The sequence below is a fragment of the Scylla paramamosain genome, chromosome 30, assembly GCF_035594125.1.
Source record: "Scylla paramamosain isolate STU-SP2022 chromosome 30, ASM3559412v1, whole genome shotgun sequence".
Taxonomy (NCBI): Eukaryota; Metazoa; Arthropoda; class Malacostraca; order Decapoda; family Portunidae; genus Scylla; species Scylla paramamosain.
In genome coordinates, this window is record NC_087180.1 from 14,566,615 (window position 1) to 14,586,614 (window position 20,000).

At 39.3% G+C, this 20,000-nt stretch overlaps 1 protein-coding gene and 1 long non-coding RNA gene across 3 annotated transcripts in view; one reads left to right on the top strand and one right to left on the bottom strand.

Moving 5' to 3' along the window:
- LOC135115891 (uncharacterized) overlaps positions 1–6,014 on the top strand; it is a 92,589-nt gene extending 86,575 nt beyond the window's left edge. The window contains exons 5-7 of one of the 2 annotated variants that reach the window (XR_010276091.1): positions 4–93; positions 5,079–5,226; positions 5,649–6,014. This is a non-coding gene — a long non-coding RNA (uncharacterized LOC135115891). The remainder of the gene's footprint in view (positions 1–3; positions 94–5,078; positions 5,227–5,648) is intronic. The other variant, XR_010276090.1, reaches the window with a different exon arrangement.
- A 7,956-nt stretch (positions 6,015–13,970) lies between these two features.
- Positions 13,971–20,000, bottom strand: part of LOC135116106 (uncharacterized) — an 8,708-nt gene continuing 2,678 nt past the window's right edge. The window contains exons 6-12 of the mRNA XM_064033314.1: positions 18,658–18,786; positions 17,753–17,939; positions 17,194–17,430; positions 16,546–16,799; positions 15,446–15,583; positions 15,073–15,259; positions 13,971–14,291 (exon numbers count right to left, since the gene is read on the bottom strand). Of these exons, the coding sequence (XP_063889384.1) occupies positions 14,046–14,291; positions 15,073–15,259; positions 15,446–15,583; positions 16,546–16,799; positions 17,194–17,430; positions 17,753–17,939; positions 18,658–18,786 (1,378 nt within the window). The 3' untranslated portion in view covers positions 13,971–14,045. The remainder of the gene's footprint in view (positions 14,292–15,072; positions 15,260–15,445; positions 15,584–16,545; positions 16,800–17,193; positions 17,431–17,752; positions 17,940–18,657; positions 18,787–20,000) is intronic.

The following is a 20,000-nucleotide window of genomic DNA, read 5'->3' on the forward strand; positions in this document are numbered from 1 at the left end:
CAGTTGTTGGTGATGAATTAATAAAGCTTCTGACTCTGGGAGCTTAAGGAGGAGGAGGAGAAGGAGGAGGAGGGCATGGAGGGAGGAGAGAAGGTAAGGGTGAGGTGAGAGGGAGGGGAGAGAAAACAGGTGAGAGTTAAGATAAAGGAGACAGACCGAGAGAGGGTACGTCACTCTTCCCGCCCACTGCATCTGTATACACACACACACACACACACACACACACACACAGGTCCAATCCCATCCAAACAAACCCCCAGCATACCTTTTTTTCGCCCTTTTTCCACGTCCATAAATCGACAGGAGGTCTGGACATTACGTAGCATGAACGGTGGGCAAGGAATGTTGAAATAGCGACTCCCTTGTCAACTATTTCGGGTCAAAAGCATCGTTTCCCTCACCCTCTGCCTCCCCTCCTGCCGCCCTCTCTCTCTCTCTCTTTTATTATTTCTTTTAATCACGATCTACCGTAGAGCAAGAGCTTGCACAAAGGTAGTGTAGCACGGGTAGGAGAGAGAGGAAGTGTAGCGTGGGGATTGGTGTTTCATTTAAGTCTTGAGTGAAATGTTTGCATGTGCCTCGATGATGTTTATTCCTCTTCATACTCTCCTTCTCTGCTTCCTTTCCTTTTTCACCCTCCTTTCCTCTTTTCCTGCTTCAGAATTCCTCTCGACTTGTTTTTTCCCTTGACTTCCCATCGCTGTGTCTCCTTGCTTCCGTTCTCTTGTCTCCCTGCCTCCCTTTTCGCAGGTGCTATCATCCCTTTACCTTTCTGCTTCACTTACCCTCTTCACCTTCCTTCTCTTCTGCCCTTAACATTTTCCCATACACTCCCTACCATTTTTATTCATAACATTCATCCCTAGCTTCCCTGACTTCCCCTCTCTCCCTCGTCTCCGCTTTCTGCCTCACTTGTAATGATTTCCTCCACACTAGAAATAAGAGAGCGGGAACATCACTCATCTGACATACGCAGAAAATGGGACGCGAGACAGAGATTGCTACATGTCTCGCTTGTTTTACCTTTAGCATGCATTATATTAGATGTAAGAGCAGCATGTAAGGAGGATAGATGTACTTGCTTTACTCGTGTTATCTCACCTTCGCGCAGGTATGAGATGAGAGTTTGATGTGGCGTCCTTCAGGAGGTGCGGAGATGGCGCCTTGCTTCGTTATCCTTCTCCGAACTAGTGTGAGATTGGCAATACGGCATAATTGTTTAGAGGTGATGGCTTTGTCGGGTGACTCTCAGTTGCTTCCTCCTCCTCCTCCTCCTCCTCCTCCTCCTCCTCCTCCTCCTCCATCTTCGTCTGTTATCCTATTTCTCTCTTTGTATGCTAGATAATGTAGTTTCTACAAACAGCCTTCGTAAAAACCAAAACGTTTACTGGTGTCTCTTCTTCATTTGTGTTCCTCCTCCTCTCCTGTTCATGGTTGCACACATCACTATTACTGAAAATCATAACGATTAACTACCGCGATATCTGTCCTGGTCTCGTAACTACTGCCCGATTTCTTAGCGCCAGGGAGGGCAGCAGAGGGTGGGTTGGGGGAATATGGTCCTCTGTGTGTCTATCCTGGAGGTGGAGGACGTGTTGCGCGGCGTAATAACAATTAGTGTTGCTGGTGCTGGTGAAGTTGTGTTGCTGTTGTTGCTTGCTCCTGTTGTTTGGCTGCGGCAGTGACGTCTGATATTTAGGTGTGTCGTGTGTGGGAGGACAGGCATTGGGACAAGGCCTGGACGTACTACCTGTTGTGGATTACTGTTGTTTGCTATCCTACTGTTCCCTGTTATCGCCCGTTTGTGAGTGTGGGTCGGCGTTATGGGCGGGCGCGTGTGGCGGTTCTCGAGTGTGTAATGGCCTGCCTGCCTGGTGTCCCTTCTTCCCCCGTCAGGTAACGTACTCCCCGTAACCCGACTCGAAATACTCTTGATAAATCGCTTAATATTTCAGCCGAGATAGGAGGAGGGAGGGTAATTTTAAAACACCGTCCTTCTCGTTCTAATGCATGGACAGCAGTGCCCGTGTTTCAAAGTGTAATAGAAATACTGAAGAGGATATACAATGCAGTAAATTCCCTGCGCGGCGTGCATGGGGAAGTGGATTTTTTACCTACGTATTTCCGTTTCACAAGCAATATGAAAACGAGAAATCTTCCCATGAGAATTAAGGTCCGCATTTCGAAACGCTTTGTTCTCTCAAAAGCAGGATCGAAATAATAATAGATCTTGCTCTAAAGGACTTTTTAAGAAACGACATATAATTAGCTGGCTTCTTGTGAGTCTTATCCCTATTGGTGGTGGTGAATTTTCATTAAACCATAGTTGGAATCATGAAATTAACCTAGAAAATCCTCCTAACTTCCATTACAACCTGTCAGAAATACAGCAGATAAGACGCCGAGATGTTTGCGGATACGGTTCTTGAAAACTGAAGCTTGGAGACGCGAACTCGAGGGAAGGAGTAAAGGCAGCCTTACTCCTTTGTTTTATCGCTCTTAAAATGCTTATATCAAACGAGAGGATGTTTACCCGCTGAATTTATATCTCAGGGCGGGAGTGTCACTGCTCGCGGGAGTGCACAAGAAAATGTTTGGTGTATGAGGTGCGTGTTTGGCAAGGCGAGTGACGGTCCTTAGGTAGGCAGACGTACCTACGCTTGATGTAAAGTTGCCAAGGGATGCTCACACCTTCAGCTCATCGCCGATCTTCTAATCTTCTTTATTCCCTCACCCCTATCCTACTCCTCCTCCTTCTCCTACTCCTTGTCTTAGTTCTTGTGCTTCGTCTCTCTCTCTCTCTCTCTCTCTCTCTCTCTCTCTCTCTCTCTCTCTCTCTCTCTCTCTCTCTCTCTCTCTCTCTCTCTCTGTCTCAAATCGTAACAGTACTGGTAATATATCACATCATCTCTTCCTCCTCCTTTTCAGCAAAAATTAGGCAATCATCATCATCATATCCTTTTCCTTCAGTACCATCACTACCATCATCACAGTCACCACAAAGTGCCCACATCATCCTCCCCACCGCCACCACCACCACCACCACCACCAGAACACATTTAAATATCGATAATGGCCGCCGCAGGGCACATAAACGTTCAGCTTGCGTGTTTTTCACATTAAGTGGACTACAAACGTGTTTTTATATCCAGTTATGGAGGTGTGTTATCGCTGCGTTATTGTTCGATCAGTGAGTATATCTTTGTGTGAGAGAGAGAGAGAGAGAGAGAGAGAGAGAGAGAGAGAGAGAGAGAGAGAGAGAGAGAGAGAGAGAGAGAGAGAGAGATTCATCACAGCCTGGCAATTTAATTAATTCATCGTTTTTCTTTATTTATATTTTAATCATAAATGTAAATACGAAAATCAACGTTATCTTTTAACATTCTTATCAGATCAAACCATCAAGTTACAGCCATGCTTTAAACAACTATCACGGTTTTATTATATATTTTACATCCCACTCCACACACACACACACACACACACACACACACACACACAAAAAAAAAAAAAAATCGTGCTCCATTTTCATTTGCACATTCGATCCCTGAGTCCTCGAAAAGTTGATACAGATCTGTTTGCTTCCTGGCACGGCTCTCCACAACGCCCGCAAACACTGACCTCAATACTTGCCTTGGAGGTTCACTGAATGGCCTAGCAGCGTCCTGGGAGCTTTTGTCCATCAGGAAAAAAATATCCTCGACTAATACCCGCCTTCCTGTAACGAGAGAGAGAGAGAGAGAGAGAGAGAGAGAGCAAAACAAAATAGTACTCTGGCGTCGCCCCTTGCTCCTCTCTCCTCTAAGCCTCACACAGAGCAAAGCGTATGATTTTCCTGCGCTCCTTTTCCTTCCTCCTTTCCGATTTCCGCTCCCGCCGTTACTTACAGCGGCTTTTGTATCGTAACGCCAAAGTTCTCCCAAGTTCCTTACCACCCCGCCCAACCCTCACGCCTCACCCGCCGCCACAAGACGACGCGCGCCAACAGTCATCCAATCCAATTTCCATGAGCAAACTTCTCCATAACAGGATTTTCTCCCTCCCGGTGGTGACTTGCAGACTGGCGGAAGCCGCTCACCACCACCTCGTTCTCGTTCTCGCCTTCCTCCTACTTGCTTCTCTTCTCTGTCTCTCCTCTGTTCTTTTGCTTTCCAGCTCCCCTTTCTAGTCTCTTTTTTTATCGCTTGCGCCTTCCTTTTCTCTCATCACGTATTAGCAATGCAGAATCTTTGGAGCTCTCTCTCTCTCTCTCTCTCTCTCTCTCTCTCTCTCTCTCTCTCTCTCTCTCTCTCTCTCTCTCTCTCTCTCTCTCTCTCTTGTCAATATAAGCATACAGTATTAGCATACAAGTTCAATAGAGTTGAAAATTTCAACTTTGAAATAAGAAAAAAAGTGAACAAATCTTGTAATGTGAGAGAGAGAGAGAGAGAGAGAGAGAGAGAGAGAGAGAGAGAGAGAGAGAGAGAGAGAGAGAGAGAGAGAGAGAGAGAGTTGAGGGGGGGGAGCGGTGTCTTCCAAGTCCAGAGATCCTGAAGGACAATGGAAGGAATGAAAATGAGGAGGGAAGGAATGAAAGCGAAACGAGGAGGAGAATTTCAAAGACTACTGTACAGTGTAAAGAAAAAAAATTCCAATGAAAAATATATAAATATAATCAAATTTTCAAACTCTTGAAATGTTTATACTGTTATGAATTCATATGACTTTTCATATGCATGATATATTTGTGAACAACAAAACCAAAAAAAAAAAAAAAATCCCTATTCTCAAAAAGGGTTTTTTTTTTTTTTTATACATCGAAGGGCCTTTCCAGTAGGAAGCAATTCTTTTTTTTTTTTTTGGGGGGGTGGGGAAAAAAGGGGACTATTTTGTACAGAAAAAATAACTTCCAAGTGGCACGTTTGCTTGATATTTGGGCGGTGCATGGCCGGACAGAGCATCTGGTGGATGAGGTTGAAATTCACACACACACACACACATCATGATTTATTATTTGTATAACGACTATTAAATTCGAAGTTGACCTTGCCTTGAATGAAAGTCTCAGTAATGTACTAACGTGTATTTCTTTTTTTCAGTGCCGCCAAAGTACTTAAGAGAATTAATCTGATGTTGAGGCAGCATCATTCTGTCCTCTGGGAAGCTCTCTCAGCTGGAGGGATACAGCAAGTCCTGAGTTAACTACATGCGGTTAGATTGAAGAATCATCCAGAGCCTTCCAAAATTGTGAGACTAAACTGTTTTTCACTGTTTACTTCATTATATGATCAACTTTACACATATTCATTACATCTTAGTGCAAAAAAATTGGCTTTAGTTTCGTTAGGTCTTTTGGGTATAATTTCTGGATATAATTTACTGCCACCTGCTTTACAAGTTTCCTATCATTATATCTTCCTCAGGTATTAAAACAATTTTGCTTGTTCATTCGGCATCTTCAAACATCTGTGAATATACCTCTCTACTCTATCCTTCGAACTCCACATTTCACATCACTTGTTGCTTTCCGATAAACTCATTCCCACAGCACACACTCTTGAATGCTGTGTGTGCCCTAATCCATGTTCAAGTCTTTTTCCAAATACAGTAAAAAAAATAACTTTGAAATAGGCAGCATTTAGTATTTGTTTGTTTTCTCTTTCATACAGGATTTTGGACAGGAGCTAACACATCCTCTCAAAGACACCTCTGCTGGAATCGCAAGACAGGGAGACGTGAGGACTTGAGTACCTGATGTAACACTGATGCCACTGCACATGCCTCTGTGGTGGAGAGGCTGGCCTGAAAATGTTCTGACGAAGTCGGAAATTGTAAATATATTAAAAAAAAAAAAATTAATGTGTAATGTAAGCAAATGTAAGAAAAGTGTAAATATAAAAATTTCACTAAATGTGTGTACTATATTCGAATGTACTAGAAAGACAGTCCGGAGGGAATGAAATGAAAATTTTACTCCGGACTAAGTCGAAAAGATATATTATTTGTACCTCATTTTAAATAAAATAGTTCAGAGGGACACGGTTTTATTTTTCCGTAATATATGTATCCTCTAACCTCATCTCCGGAGAGTCTTCGGAGTATTTTCGACTTAACACGTTTTTCTAACACGTTTTTCTAGCAGTTTTTCTGGCACGTTTTTCTAGCAGTTTTTCTGGCATTTCTCACGTTTTTCTAAAATAAAGTTTTCTGGCATTTCCTGCTTCCTAAGGCAGTATTTTTTCTATTTTTTTCTGGAATTTTCTGCTAAGGCAGTTTTTTTCTAAGATTTTATGCATTTTCTGTTTCCTAAAGCTTGCTTACTTAAAAAAGGATTGTGAATAAAAAGATATTACAAATCATTTTTGATTATGTAGTCTAGTTATCCTATCAACTCGCCTGTCCTTGTCATTCTAGTGGTCTGTGATACACCTTCGTTTGAAAAAAAAAAACTGGAGAAAGGATACAACTTATTGAATAATTAGATTTATTTAAAAAGGAATAAACGTGTAATTTGTAAATGTGTAATTTAATAAAAAAAAAAAAAAAGTTCCTGTACCATGAGGGCAACTCTTCCCTTATTGTAAAGTTGTCGGCATCATGAAGGGCGCTTCCTTCGACAGGAATTCGCTTCGAGGTTTCCTTCCAATATGCACAGGTGGCTTGAGGCAGTAGGCAGACACGTCCACAGTAAACGCCGACTGTAAGGAGCGGCAGGTAGACGGCTGCTTGGGTAAGGGCAAGGAAACAAGTAGTGGTGCTGGCTTTCCAAACTATCTGAAGACCCTCTTCCCTCCTTGAACTGACGTCGCATCCAGCTACGTGGCTGCTTACCCAGCGCCACCTTGCGCCCTGCTCCCAAAGTCAAATGACTAATTATATGTCCAACAGTTATTACATTGATTACACACACACACAGCCGGAACATTAATCACCAAAAAGCACGACATTACATAGTCCTGTAATAAAACATACCGGACGATATTTGATAAAATTATTATAGTTGTCTATTTGGCAGGGTAAGGGGCTGGGAGGGCACCTAAGTTAGTGTCTTCCTCTTATTTTTGTGCCTTGAGCGAACATGTTTACATGCGACAACGCAAGGCCTACCCGATTAGAGAAATGGAGAGAGGCCTACCTGATTAGAGAAACGGGGAGGAAGCATTTTTTGACCCAATATTGTAATTGTATCTTACGCTGTACATCGGATCCCTAGCATAGTGCGTTAAGAAATAAGGAAATGAAGTTACAAGAAGCCATTAGTACTACACGTGGCAATCCCTGTATGAAACATACCTACTTAACACAATTTCATCCCAATCCATAAATTTGTCCCTAATAACACAATTTCATCCCAATCCATAAATTTGTCCCTAATGACTCGCCACTAAACCTAATTACGGGGTCCATTCCATTCTTCTAGCAGTATTTGAGAGCACTATTTGAGAAACAATTCCTATCTCTTTCCTGAATTCTAAATCAGGATTATATATCTTGATTACTAATCCTGAAAATTTAGCTTACGTCACCGGTTTTAACCCTTATACGCCAATGAAACTTCTAGCAGGTCCCCTATTATTCTACGCCTATAAGAAACGTAAATCTAAAAGCTTCTGTCTCGTTTCCTAACCCCTGTATCCTTTTAGTCATTTTCCTTCATACTGATAGTAATAAATTTATATCCTTGTAATATGGGGACCAGAACCGACATTGCATAGAGGATCTGTCCTTTCCCCCTCCACAAAGTACTAAGATACGAGAAATTTGAAATTTTTCGTCCAGAATCTCCATTAAATAACTTTAGTCCCACATATCCACTACTATAGTCCCACATATCCACTACTATCACTACTACAGCTGCACATAAAAAGTGAACGACCCTGTCAGATGGTTATGCAAGATCAAGACGCCCGCTTCATTCCCTAAAACACCAAAACCTCGAACCTGACACTGAAGCGAAAACACCCTCACAAGCCTGCAATACTAAAAGATGCATTACTTCTTAAAACCTGGTTAACTAATAAAGCACATTTTGATAACTGAGCAATGCATTACTTCTTAAAACCTGGTTAACTAATAAAGCACATTTTGATAACTAAGCAATACCTTAAAATTATATATATATATATATATATATATATATATATATATATATATATATATATATATATATATATATATATATATATATATATATATATATATATTATAAAACAAGTAATCTATAACAATCATCCAAATAATGAAAACTAAACTAACAAACAAGCCACCATTTCTCTATAACATATTAATAGTGAGATTTAAGAGCTAATATTTATCTTGTAGAATATACATGATATTAACACTGGAACATACTCACCAGCTAAAGCGTACACTCCCTCGCCTAACACACATCACTGACCTTCTCCCAAGCACATCCACCGCGCAACTGACGTGGGCAGGCTACTGACTGTCTCCCACCTCGCCTTCCTCCTCCTCCCTCTTGCTCTTCTTGCTCCTCCTCCCCTCTTACTTGTTTCCTCCTCGTTATCATCATTACCTCGTTTTCGTGTTCCCTCCTCCCTCCTCTCATTATTCTTTTATTTAACACTATACCTTGAATATATATATATATATATATATATATATATATATATATATATATATATATATATATATATATATATATATATATATATATATATATATATATATATATATATATATATATATATATATATATATATATATATATATATATTATTATTTTTTGTTAGTTCCCCTAGCTGCCAGGAAGTAGGAAAGAAAACGAAAGAGAGGAGACAGTGGTATGTAGGGTAATTGGGACAATTACCCAATTAAGACGAACAATTAGTTAAGATAAAAAAAAAATCCCTTTTAGAATCAGCATGGATATAATGATTATTTCATTGTCAACGAATACCTTAATCATCGTTGTACATGACCACAAGTACTCACACAAATTTGTCATGCACAGAAACACGGACAAATTCCCAAAAAATAAAAAAAAGAAGGCAATTTGTTACGAAAACCTAAGGGTAGTGGTTTTGAAGAGCATCAATTTGCACATGCTGCTGCTGTTGAATTTTCTCTCTCTCTGAGGTGAACTGCCAGTATACTGAACTAGTCTGTGACAATAAATACTTAATTATTATAAACGTGGGGTGGGGAGGGATGATGCATACTGTTTGGATATTGATAAGACATAAAAACCCATTTGGAAGCAAAATTTTCACACTCCGTACTAGAAGGGCGTGGCTAGCCAGTTGTAACATTCTAGCCTCATCCTTCCTACCTAGGAAACAGGCTTGTTTTCTATAAACAGTTCTGAGTAAAGCCGCCTTGCATTTATGGTATCCCAATACCATTAAGCAATCAGCTTACACTGTGCAGTACATACTTAGGGATGGGGTTGTACGGCCCGGACCTGAAAAATGAAAAAAAAAAAAAGTTTTTTGCTTTTATTTATTTATTTATTTATTTTTTTTTTTTTTTGATATATGTAACGTTTTGATAAAAAAAATATTCCCCTTATGTAATGAGGTCTTCCATTATGAAATTCCACGGTTCCACCCGCCGCGAAACATATATAATATATATATATATTTTTTTTTTCCTTTTTTGTACCATATTTTTTTTCAGATATACCCATTTTTCTTTAGTCTCCTATGAAAATCTACAGTTCTTTCGCTGTGTACAACATTAGAGAACACGAAATTTTAGGCCTAACTATTTTCTTGCACTGCAGAAACAAACTCTTCACTGCACTGCACAGTGCGTCCTGTTTGGATGTGCCATCTGAACTTCATAAACATGACATTTTGACACAGCTTGTTTGACACTCAGTTAATCTATGACACCACGGAGCCTTGCATTTGTTCACATAAGTAAACAAACAAAAACTATAAGTCATTTCAGATCTATGGCCTTCAGACAGGGGAAAGTTTTACTTAATATGGTAAGAGGAAGGCAATGACGGTGGGAGGTGAAGACAGGAGTGGAGGGAGAGGAGGTGGATTGAAACACGCCACATCCTACGTTAAGTAATTTTCCCTGTTCGAATGTCATTATGGATTGTAGTTTTTGCTTGTTTACTTCTGTAAGCAAATACAAGGTAGCGACTTATTTAATAACTTGTTAATTGGCGGGACACGTGAAAAATAAGCCACTTATACAGAAACGTCGCTTAAGGAATTGAGTAACGAGGGAAGCGAGGGTGAAGACGTCGCACGTGGAGGGAGCATAGAACATACAGGGTACGGGACTACACGTCACTAGACAAAGGAAAGAGGAATAATATATAATCGAGTGCCTACCCGACCTATCCGAAATCGCCAGAATTACACCCTCTCACTCTACCTTTACCTTGACACAGCACACCTGGAATCACCTTTAATACCAGATCAATGTTGGGGGAGCAGAAAACACGATTATTCTATGTTACAAGCACGTATATTAATACTAATGATAATTCACAAACATCATGAGGTAGTACACGTTAATACATGACGTTCTCGTCACTTCACACAACACCAGAACCCGTTTACACCTCCACCAGTCACAGAAATATTTCCCTCAACCGCAGGAATTTACTCGGACACCATTACCGCGTCCCCAGACAATAATTCCCGTATTTCACCTCCTCAAGCCTTACAGATCACCATCATCACCAAAGATTACCCATAACACCATAACATCATCCCTAAAATCACCAATACACCACAACACCAGCTTCCAAGGTCAACACCTTAACCTCCACTCACAAAATGGCTGCCAGTTTGACCTATGACCCCTTCGAACAGCGTCACCGGCACAACTCAACAACCGAATTTCAGCGAACAAGAGCTCTTGGTACCACAAAAGACTCACTAACCTGATCCTGAATATCAAGGTTATACCGTTACACCACTAATACCTCCACGCACTCACTCATCACCAATCCACACCAAGATTCTTCCGAGAGCCGCCACCTTCCTCTCTACCTCACGACCAAAGGCCTTCCCTTCCTTGGAATGTGTTGTTGCCCACTCAAGCTTCCCTCGTTTTCAACATATTTCCACCTCCATTATACTATCTCCCTTATACATACAAAGATACAAAGAACTTAAATTATGAAGAGAACAATACTACATGATATAAAATGAATAAATAAGCCTTACACTACTTACAACCAATAATAAGGATAATGTCCGAAAGGCAGGTAATCGGAAACCGGGGGACACTAAGAAAACGTGATCCAATTCAAGGTAAACTCGGACAATAACATGACATAATACACTTTCTTTTCTCACCTTAGTTGCAGTATTAAACATGAGTAATTTCCTATACGACCTTGCGAGTTCATGAAAGCTGTGCTTCACTGGCGCCTCCTTGAAGATCAAGTAAATAGTTACCCTTTGAAATTTACGTCTGGTTTTCTATGAGAGAACGAAGTTAAGCTGAGATTTTCTGTGAATCATATTATTTTGATACTAGCCCAAGCGCCCGCATGGGAGGCAGTAGGAAAGGAAGAAAAGTTACTTTTCTTTAATACAAAAATCGTTTTTGCTCATGTATGTGTGTGTATATATATATATATATATATATATATATATATATATATATATATATATATATATATATATATATATATATATATATATATATATATATATATATATATATATAACTTTTTCTACATAAATCTTGGACTCCAGCCATTGCTAGGTAGTATATTTATAAAGGAACTATGCATATGAATATCTTTCTATGGCACAATGATCACAAAATAAGCACACAGTCGGACAACAATTCCAGGAGCCAAGTAAATACCGAGCTGGCTGTCATCATGGCGGCCATCAAGCACCATCAGCTAGCCTGCTTCAACTTGTCCTAAATCCCTCCCACAGTCCATTGTAAATGAGCAACCTGTCGTGTTCTGATACTTACCTGAAAATTACTACGGGCTGATTTTGTTGTAATACGAGTATAAAACGTGTTACACGCTTATTTTTTTCTAGTACAAAGGAACGGCGTGTGTAGCCTCACAGCACCCACCTTGAAACTTGAAGGATTGTTGCCAACTGAATGCTGATGTGGCGGAAGTTTCCTACGTTGACAAGAATATACTCGTCTAAAAGGACACTGAACACCTGTGTTATCTATCAAAATAAGTCTTATTAAAAACGCTTATCCGTTTGAAGTTATTCAGATGCCACAAAAGACTTTACAACGTACAAACTAACTAATGATATAACGGAAACAGCGACTGATGACATCTCATGCTTACTCATGTCAATACTATTATTACGTCTTGAAAATGAACTTTCCTCAGTATAAAATGCCAAAGAAGTGAGTCTGAATGATAGATTTTAGATTTAGATGCCTAGTTCAGAAAACAAATGCATGAAAACGATAATAACGATTACGAACTGTTACGCCTTGTATACGCCACAACAGCTGAGATCTACAGTAACAACACTCCCGGATTTTGAAGTCCCTTAGAATATCTAATTTACAGTATGAAGTAAACAAATAAATTGGAAATGAGCTTTAGTATTTATAGAATATAAATTACAAGTTTAAATTTCTCATACATAGGTCAACAAGACTTACGTACAAAGGCATAATGATAAATGTCGGTGTCTTGGTACCTATACCTAGGTTTGTAAGGGAGACGGAGCTTAGCTTAGATTAGGAGGTCTCTCGGATCACCTGAAGATCCGCCACCCCAGATTGTCTCACCTGAAGATCCGCCACCCCAGATTGTCTCACCTGAAGATCCGCCATCCCAGACTCTCTCACTTGGTTAGGTTAGGTTAGGTTAGGTTAGGTTAGCCTAACCTAACCTAACCTAACCTAACAACATGAACGCATTAAAAAACTGAGTGGATATAAAAAATGCAGAAAAAAGTTTACTTCATTAAAAGTATGGGATCACCTGAAGAAACGCCACCCCAGATTGTCTCATCTGAAGATCTGCCACCCCGAGTGCGGCTGGGGTGGCGGATCTTCAGGTGATCCGGTCTCTCAATAACACATCTTTATATTACTCTCTCTCTCTCTCTCTCTCTCTCTCTCTCTCTCTCTCTCTCTCTCTCTCTCTCATATTGCCCACTGGTCGTGTTCCTATCAGATCTGTTTCTTCTTTGCTCTGTAACCCTAAGGCGGGTTCACACTTGGCAATTCAATACTGAATTGCCACCCGCCACAAGCTGGCAGTATCTGGCAATAAATCTTCACACATGCGGCTGGGAAGGGGCTGATGGTTGGTGGGAAATTAATATAAACAAACAGCAGCTTAGCAAGATGTCACTGTTCGTGACCTGTTACCACGAGTACAGACGCTGGATGCATAATGTCGTCACCTTCTCTCCTACGACTCCCTGGAAGAGATTCAAGTGCGCTTTGCTCGTCTCGGGGGATTCACATAATACCCTGTGCCTGACGTGCTCCTAATTTATATAAATTAACTCTACTTGATTTCTTTTGATTTGCTGTGTTTTCGTATGTGCGTGCGTGTGTTTGTGCATTTCTGTCTGTGCCTAATCTCTGTATCTATGTCTGTTACCTTTGCCCTGTGTGTGTGTGTGTGTGTGTGCATATATATACCTGTAAACATTATTTTCTTAAAATCACTACTTGACTGACGTTACGACGCAATAAATTAATCAAATCAAATTAAATTCTCTCTCTCTCTCTCTCTCTCTCTCTCTCTCTCTCTCTCTCTCTCTCTCTCTCTCTCTCTCTCTCTCTCTCTCCCGTCTTCTTTGACTTAAGATCTCTTGCCTCTACTGGCAATGACGCTATCCTCCATGCTGCGAATTTTTCGGGAAGAATGTAAACTCCAGAAAGGAAATATTTACTCAGTATGATCTGTTATTTACTTTATTTCTAAAAAAAAAAAACATGAACCACTTTCCCAGGGGTACATCGCGACGTTTTTTTTTTCAGATGTACAAAACTTGCATTTTTTTTTTATTTATTTATTTTTTTTCAAATACAATATTCACTATACATACGAATATTGCATTTTGCCTGTGGCGTTCTGAACGAGAAGCTTGGAAAACGGCAATAAAGGAAGAGTGTCATTATATTTTTCCTGTTCGTTGATGAAACCAGACGCCAAAGGTTGCCTCACTGAGGAAGGCAGCAAAGGAGATGATGATACATGCCAGGTAAAGGGAGAGCGGCCCCTGCATATGCACGAGAGTGAGGGGCTTGATTTTTGCTTCAGCCTCCTTTGCTTCATGTGACTTTTCCTTTCTCCGTTTCTTCCTGCTCTCACTGCGAATTTTATCCATCACGTCCCTTCCCCACTTCTCTATCAGTCCAGCCTGTTGCAGATCAAAGAGTGGCATTGTGTTATCCCATACTGAATAGAAAACTTGTTTTAACAAACAAGTAAAAGAAATACAAAGCAATCTAGATAAGTTGTCAAAGCTAGAAGCAAACTTGGGAAATGAGCTTTAACAGCAGTAAGTGTAAAATGTTTCACATCGGATATCAAAACGAGAAAGGAAATAATACGATGTATGGTACTCTACTCAAAACTGTATATACAGAAATTGCTTTAGGAATAATAACATCGAGCAGCTCAAAACCTAGTCAACTATGTTCAGAATTTGTAATGAAAGTGAACAAAATATTTGGCTTGATTGGTAGATCATTTGAATATACACCTACAGATAGAATCCTCACTCTTTACAAGTCTTTGGTCCATCCTCTTATGGAATATTGCCAAGTATGGTGTTTCGTGAACACCTAATGCATAGCATGCTCGTTCTGTATTTACAAGGTTGTCAAGAAAGTAAAAACTATCATAGCAAAATTAAGACTTAAGTGCATATTAAATTTCTCAGTGATAATGCAGTTTCTTTGTTACACACACACACACACACACACACACACACACACATTATTATTATTATTATTATTATTAGTAGTAGTAGTAGTAGTAGTAGTAGTAGTAGGAGTATCATCATTACTACTACTACTACTACTACTACTACTACTACTATTACTACTACTACTACTAATGTTACTATTACTATATTCTTGGATTTATCTGAACAGTATGTGCGAATAAAAAGTTATCAGTTCATGGAAAGGACTCACCCCGTGAAACATGAACAGGCAGTAGTCAATGTTTGGCTTGAATGGAGCATCTCGAATCAATACAAATGCTGAAAAATCAGCCAAAAAACTGTCTTGAGTAACGTAAAGACGCGTATTTTGTTCACTTTCCGTGAAATCCTGAGAGACCTTCACTTCCATGTATAATCGTTCATCGAGATAGGCTGCGCTGGTAACAAGAACACGCAGTTACTTATTTCAATTTCTATTAGACAGGTTTTTATGAAGAGTTTTGATTATTCATTTAAACTACAACTTTTAAATAAAAGAGAGAGAGAGAGAGAGAGAGAGAGAGAGAGAGAGAGAGAGAGAGAGAGAGAGAGAGAGAGAGAGAGAGAGAGAGAGAGAGACTCACTGCTCAGTAAGTATTCGTGTCATTCCCACCATGTAGTTCGGAACAATCTCCATTCTGGCGGCTATTGTTCTCAACATTTCAGATGTAGACACTCTGAAGTTGTCGTAGAACATATCCATGCTGTCCACGACGAGAATTCTTTTTGTGGAATAAAACATTAGTAACGGTAATGATGATGATGATGACGATGATCAAGATGATCATGAAGACGATGGAGGTGGTGATATCTACGATAGTGATGTTTATCATGATGATGCCAATGATACTGATTTTATTATTGTACTACTACTAATAATAAAAACAATAATAATAATAGTAATAATGATGATGATGATAATAATAATAATAATAATAATAATAATAATAATAATGATAATGATAATGATAATAATAATAATAATAATAATAATAATAATAATAATAATAATAATAATAATACACAAACTTTAATCCCTCTCACCGAGAAGTTATCACTGATCACAAAAGAAGCAATGACAGCATCGTCATGCGATTCTACTGCAACATCGTTCTTCCTTCCATGGTCCCTTTCATAAGGGACGCGTATTCCGCCGAGCGTGTCTCTCCAGCTCCATAGTTTGTATGGCATTCATGAGTAGAATACCTGAGAATTTCATGCAACACCAAACACCGAGTTCCTTCCACAGCGCCAAGAGTGTATGAGCGTGAACGTAAGTGTTGGAGTCGGCGGCGTCACTCATTTTGACAGGTTGAACGGACTGAACCTATCTCACTATGCTATGAACGTCTTCCATTTTGAAAAATTAAAGTTTCGTCACTATTCTCTACTCTATTTCTTTTAACACCGTATCAATTTCTTCATCTACAGCAACATTCGACCCTGAATATTTAAAACTTTTCATGCACTACATTCATTCTTCTATCATCTATCATCATTCATTTCGTTACTGTTGTTATTGTCATTTAGCACCAGTTTCGCATTTCCTTCCACACTCCTTTTACTGGTCTAAAACTTTCCTTCAAATACCAGTGCAGTATCCTTTACAAACAACGGCTAAATATATGTCCTAAACTGGTAAACTGCGTGCCACATTGAATGAGAAAATGCACGATGTACTTGCTTGACATTTGCATCAACCAGTCCGCCGAGGGTCTCGATGCGAGGAGGGTACTTTGGTATTGTGAGGGAGGCAGTGAGATTGCTGCGGTAAACTGTTCCCACGACGAAACTAAAGATCAGCCATGCCGTCAAAACCACCCTCGTGGTACTGCGTTGTGGTAGCTCTCCAGGGATGGCCTCGTCAAGTAGTGTCCCAAGTACCTGCTTCATTACCAGCCATGCACCGGGCCCCTTGTCTTTACCGCTTGCACTCATCTGGAAAATAGTCATGGACTTACATTGTGTACGAGTTCAGATGTGTGTCAAAACTTTCCTGCCTAAATAAAATCAGATTAAACGTTACTGTTCCCTCCGTCAATCGCACCTACAATTCCACTGCTGTCACTTTTAAATAAAGTTAATGTGTAGCTTAACTGATAGAAAGCCCGTATTGATTCATGTGGTAATTTTTTAAACATATTTTCCTATGAATGGCAGGACTCGGTCTGTGTTGATTTATGACACATCAACACAGAAATTAAGAAAAATAATTATTCAAAGGTATAATACGGTTTACCATAAGAGAAAAGTAAATGACTGACGTTGTCAAAAGATGTTATGTGACATCTGCTTCCGTAGTATATAATTCGTGAGTCATGAATCCACTAACCATCAGGAGGACAATAAAGACAATTAACACTGTAGCCACTACGAGGCCCCACACCTCGATCCGGAGAGGACGATAAAGGCTCTCCCAACTGGGTTTGACGGAGGGCTTAATCATAGCAAAGGCCAGAGTGGATCGCTCCAGAAAAAAGCTGAAGTCATACAGCTCCAACATGTGTGGTAATAGTGGCAGGTTAACAGGCCAAAGAAAAGCTTCACGAGTCCTCAAACTCTTCAATACCTGAAATATATATATATATATATATATATATATATATATATATATATATATATATATATATATATATATATATATATATATATATACAATACCTGAAATATATATATATATATAATTATATATATATATATATATATATATATATATATATATATATATATATATATATATATATATATATATATATATATATATATATATATATATATATATATATATATATATATATATATATATATATATATATATATATATAAACACACACAAAACACACCATATATTATATACCATTACAATCATGTTTCAGTGTATCTTGGCTTACTGGATCCCATCCTGTGTATGGGAGGGCGTTCATAGTAAAGTTAAGGATCAGTGCCATGCTTTCCATTATCGAATATTCCCTTCCACTGAATGTGGTCACTTCTGTGCCGTTTGGTCCTGGTCGTTTCATCGGCATCCAGTACGGTGTTAAAGGAATCCATGTGAGGTTTATTTCCATACCGTGGAAACTGTATGAACGTATATGAATGAAAATATAAATATTTACACAGACACACACACACACACACACACACACACACACACACACACACACACACACACACACACACCATTATCTTTGGTACACTTTCTCCTGCCATACTGACGCAGTCCCTCGCCCATATTAGAGGTCTAGCTCTTATGACATCTTGCATCTAAGGCTACTCTGACATCTGACGAAGGTCTCTATTACGGCTTCTCACTTATTGACCTATACTGGGCCGAAAAAAAAAAAAAAAAATTCTTTAGAATACTATTTTCAAATATTTTTTATTTGTGTGTTCTTTCCTTCTTAATGTCCATGTTTCACGGCTGGTCTTATAACTGTTGTATTTTCTTAGCTTTGTTCTCTGTTCTGTAGAATACTATTTAAAGAAATTCTTTGTGTGTGTTCTTTCCTTCTTAATGTCCATGTTTTATGGCTGTATAGAACTGCTGGTCTTATAATTGTGTTGTATATTCTCAGCTTTGTTCTGAGAATAATTATTCTACGATTTAATACACTGTGTATGGGAAAAGTAACACGGACTAAACCTGTAAAAATTTCTACATATTCTACATTCTCAACGGTAAGTATTTCAGTTCCCCGAAATCAAAAATGATGATGACGATGATAGTACTGGTAGTGTGAAGTTGCTGATGATTGTGATGACAATGATGACGAAGGTAATTGTAATGACTACTTACTTCCTGTACTTTTCAGGGAACAACGTTCTGTCACTGAGATACACTAAAACGTTGCCAAACTTAAGACTTGCCAGTTGCGCTACATGGGATCCAGTGGGTCCATATGGCATGTGTCCATATATCTGGCGGCTGTAGGAAAACAAACATTCATTTTATTTTTTGTTATTATAATGGTCAGTATTCAACATGTGTTTACTATGATGAAAAAAAAAAAAAAAAACTTTATGGTTGTAATATTCTGGCAAGTAGTTGGCCTTTGCACTAACTTGACTTCCTCAAAAATTTCCGATGATATAGGAAGGACGAGTCAAAATTAACTGATGAACAAATATGGCCTGGATGTCTGACGTATCACCGACTTCTGATTCACTCAAATCACTCACCATCGACATGTGCTCGAGCACCAACCAGCCACACAACGTCTGAAAGTTACTTTGAAAGTCTAGCAAAAGACGCTGAATCATCTTGGCATGGCCATTCCTAGGAGAAAAATTACTGAGTCTTTATTAATTGATGAACGACGTTGGAGACCATCTAATCGTTAAATAATAACGTCTATGATATATACTTGCTGAACGAATGATCGATCAGGCGCAGAATTTTGGGCGTGTTGAAAATTCGAAATTGGTGCCACCAACTAAGGCTGAATAAGGAAGTTCGACAACTGAACCAGTTCGCCTCTTTATCGATACTCTGGCGACACAAATACACCCACCCAACCAGTTAGGGAGTCCGTCAGTCGTTTTCGGCTTGTTTTCTCATGAAATGCTCTAAAAATTCAAGGGATATAGTGATTTAAAGCTATATGCCGGGAACAGTTCAAAGTGCATGTTATTATTAACTCATATTCAAAATATATTATTCTATTTGGGAAGTTATGACGCCGAATATGCGGCCCCCACTTCACGGTTGGTCCTGTACAGCGGACCGCTCTTTCCATCACCATAAGTAGATTTCAGGTCCCTTAAACGTTCACGTCATCGTTCGCAGTTCATGTCACTTCATGCTGCCCTAATACAATCGTCAAGGAAATAGATGGAACACAGACAACAGGTATTTTCCAATCATTCCAGCCAGCCTTAAGCATCCTGACGAGTCAAATGTTCTATTCAGTTTCGATGAGTCAGATGATGGTGTTGACAGCCATGACCAGAGCCTGAGTCAAAAGTCAAAGAAAGTTAAGGGCCAAACCGTCCCCGCAGTCGCCACCCCTTAAATCATTACCTCGTTGCGTCACTGATGTATAAACCCGGTCCGGTTATAAACATTTAAATTAAACTATTTTCTGAAGTTTCCTTACAATTTTCAATAAAATTGTTCTTCTTCAGCTAATTGTGATATGT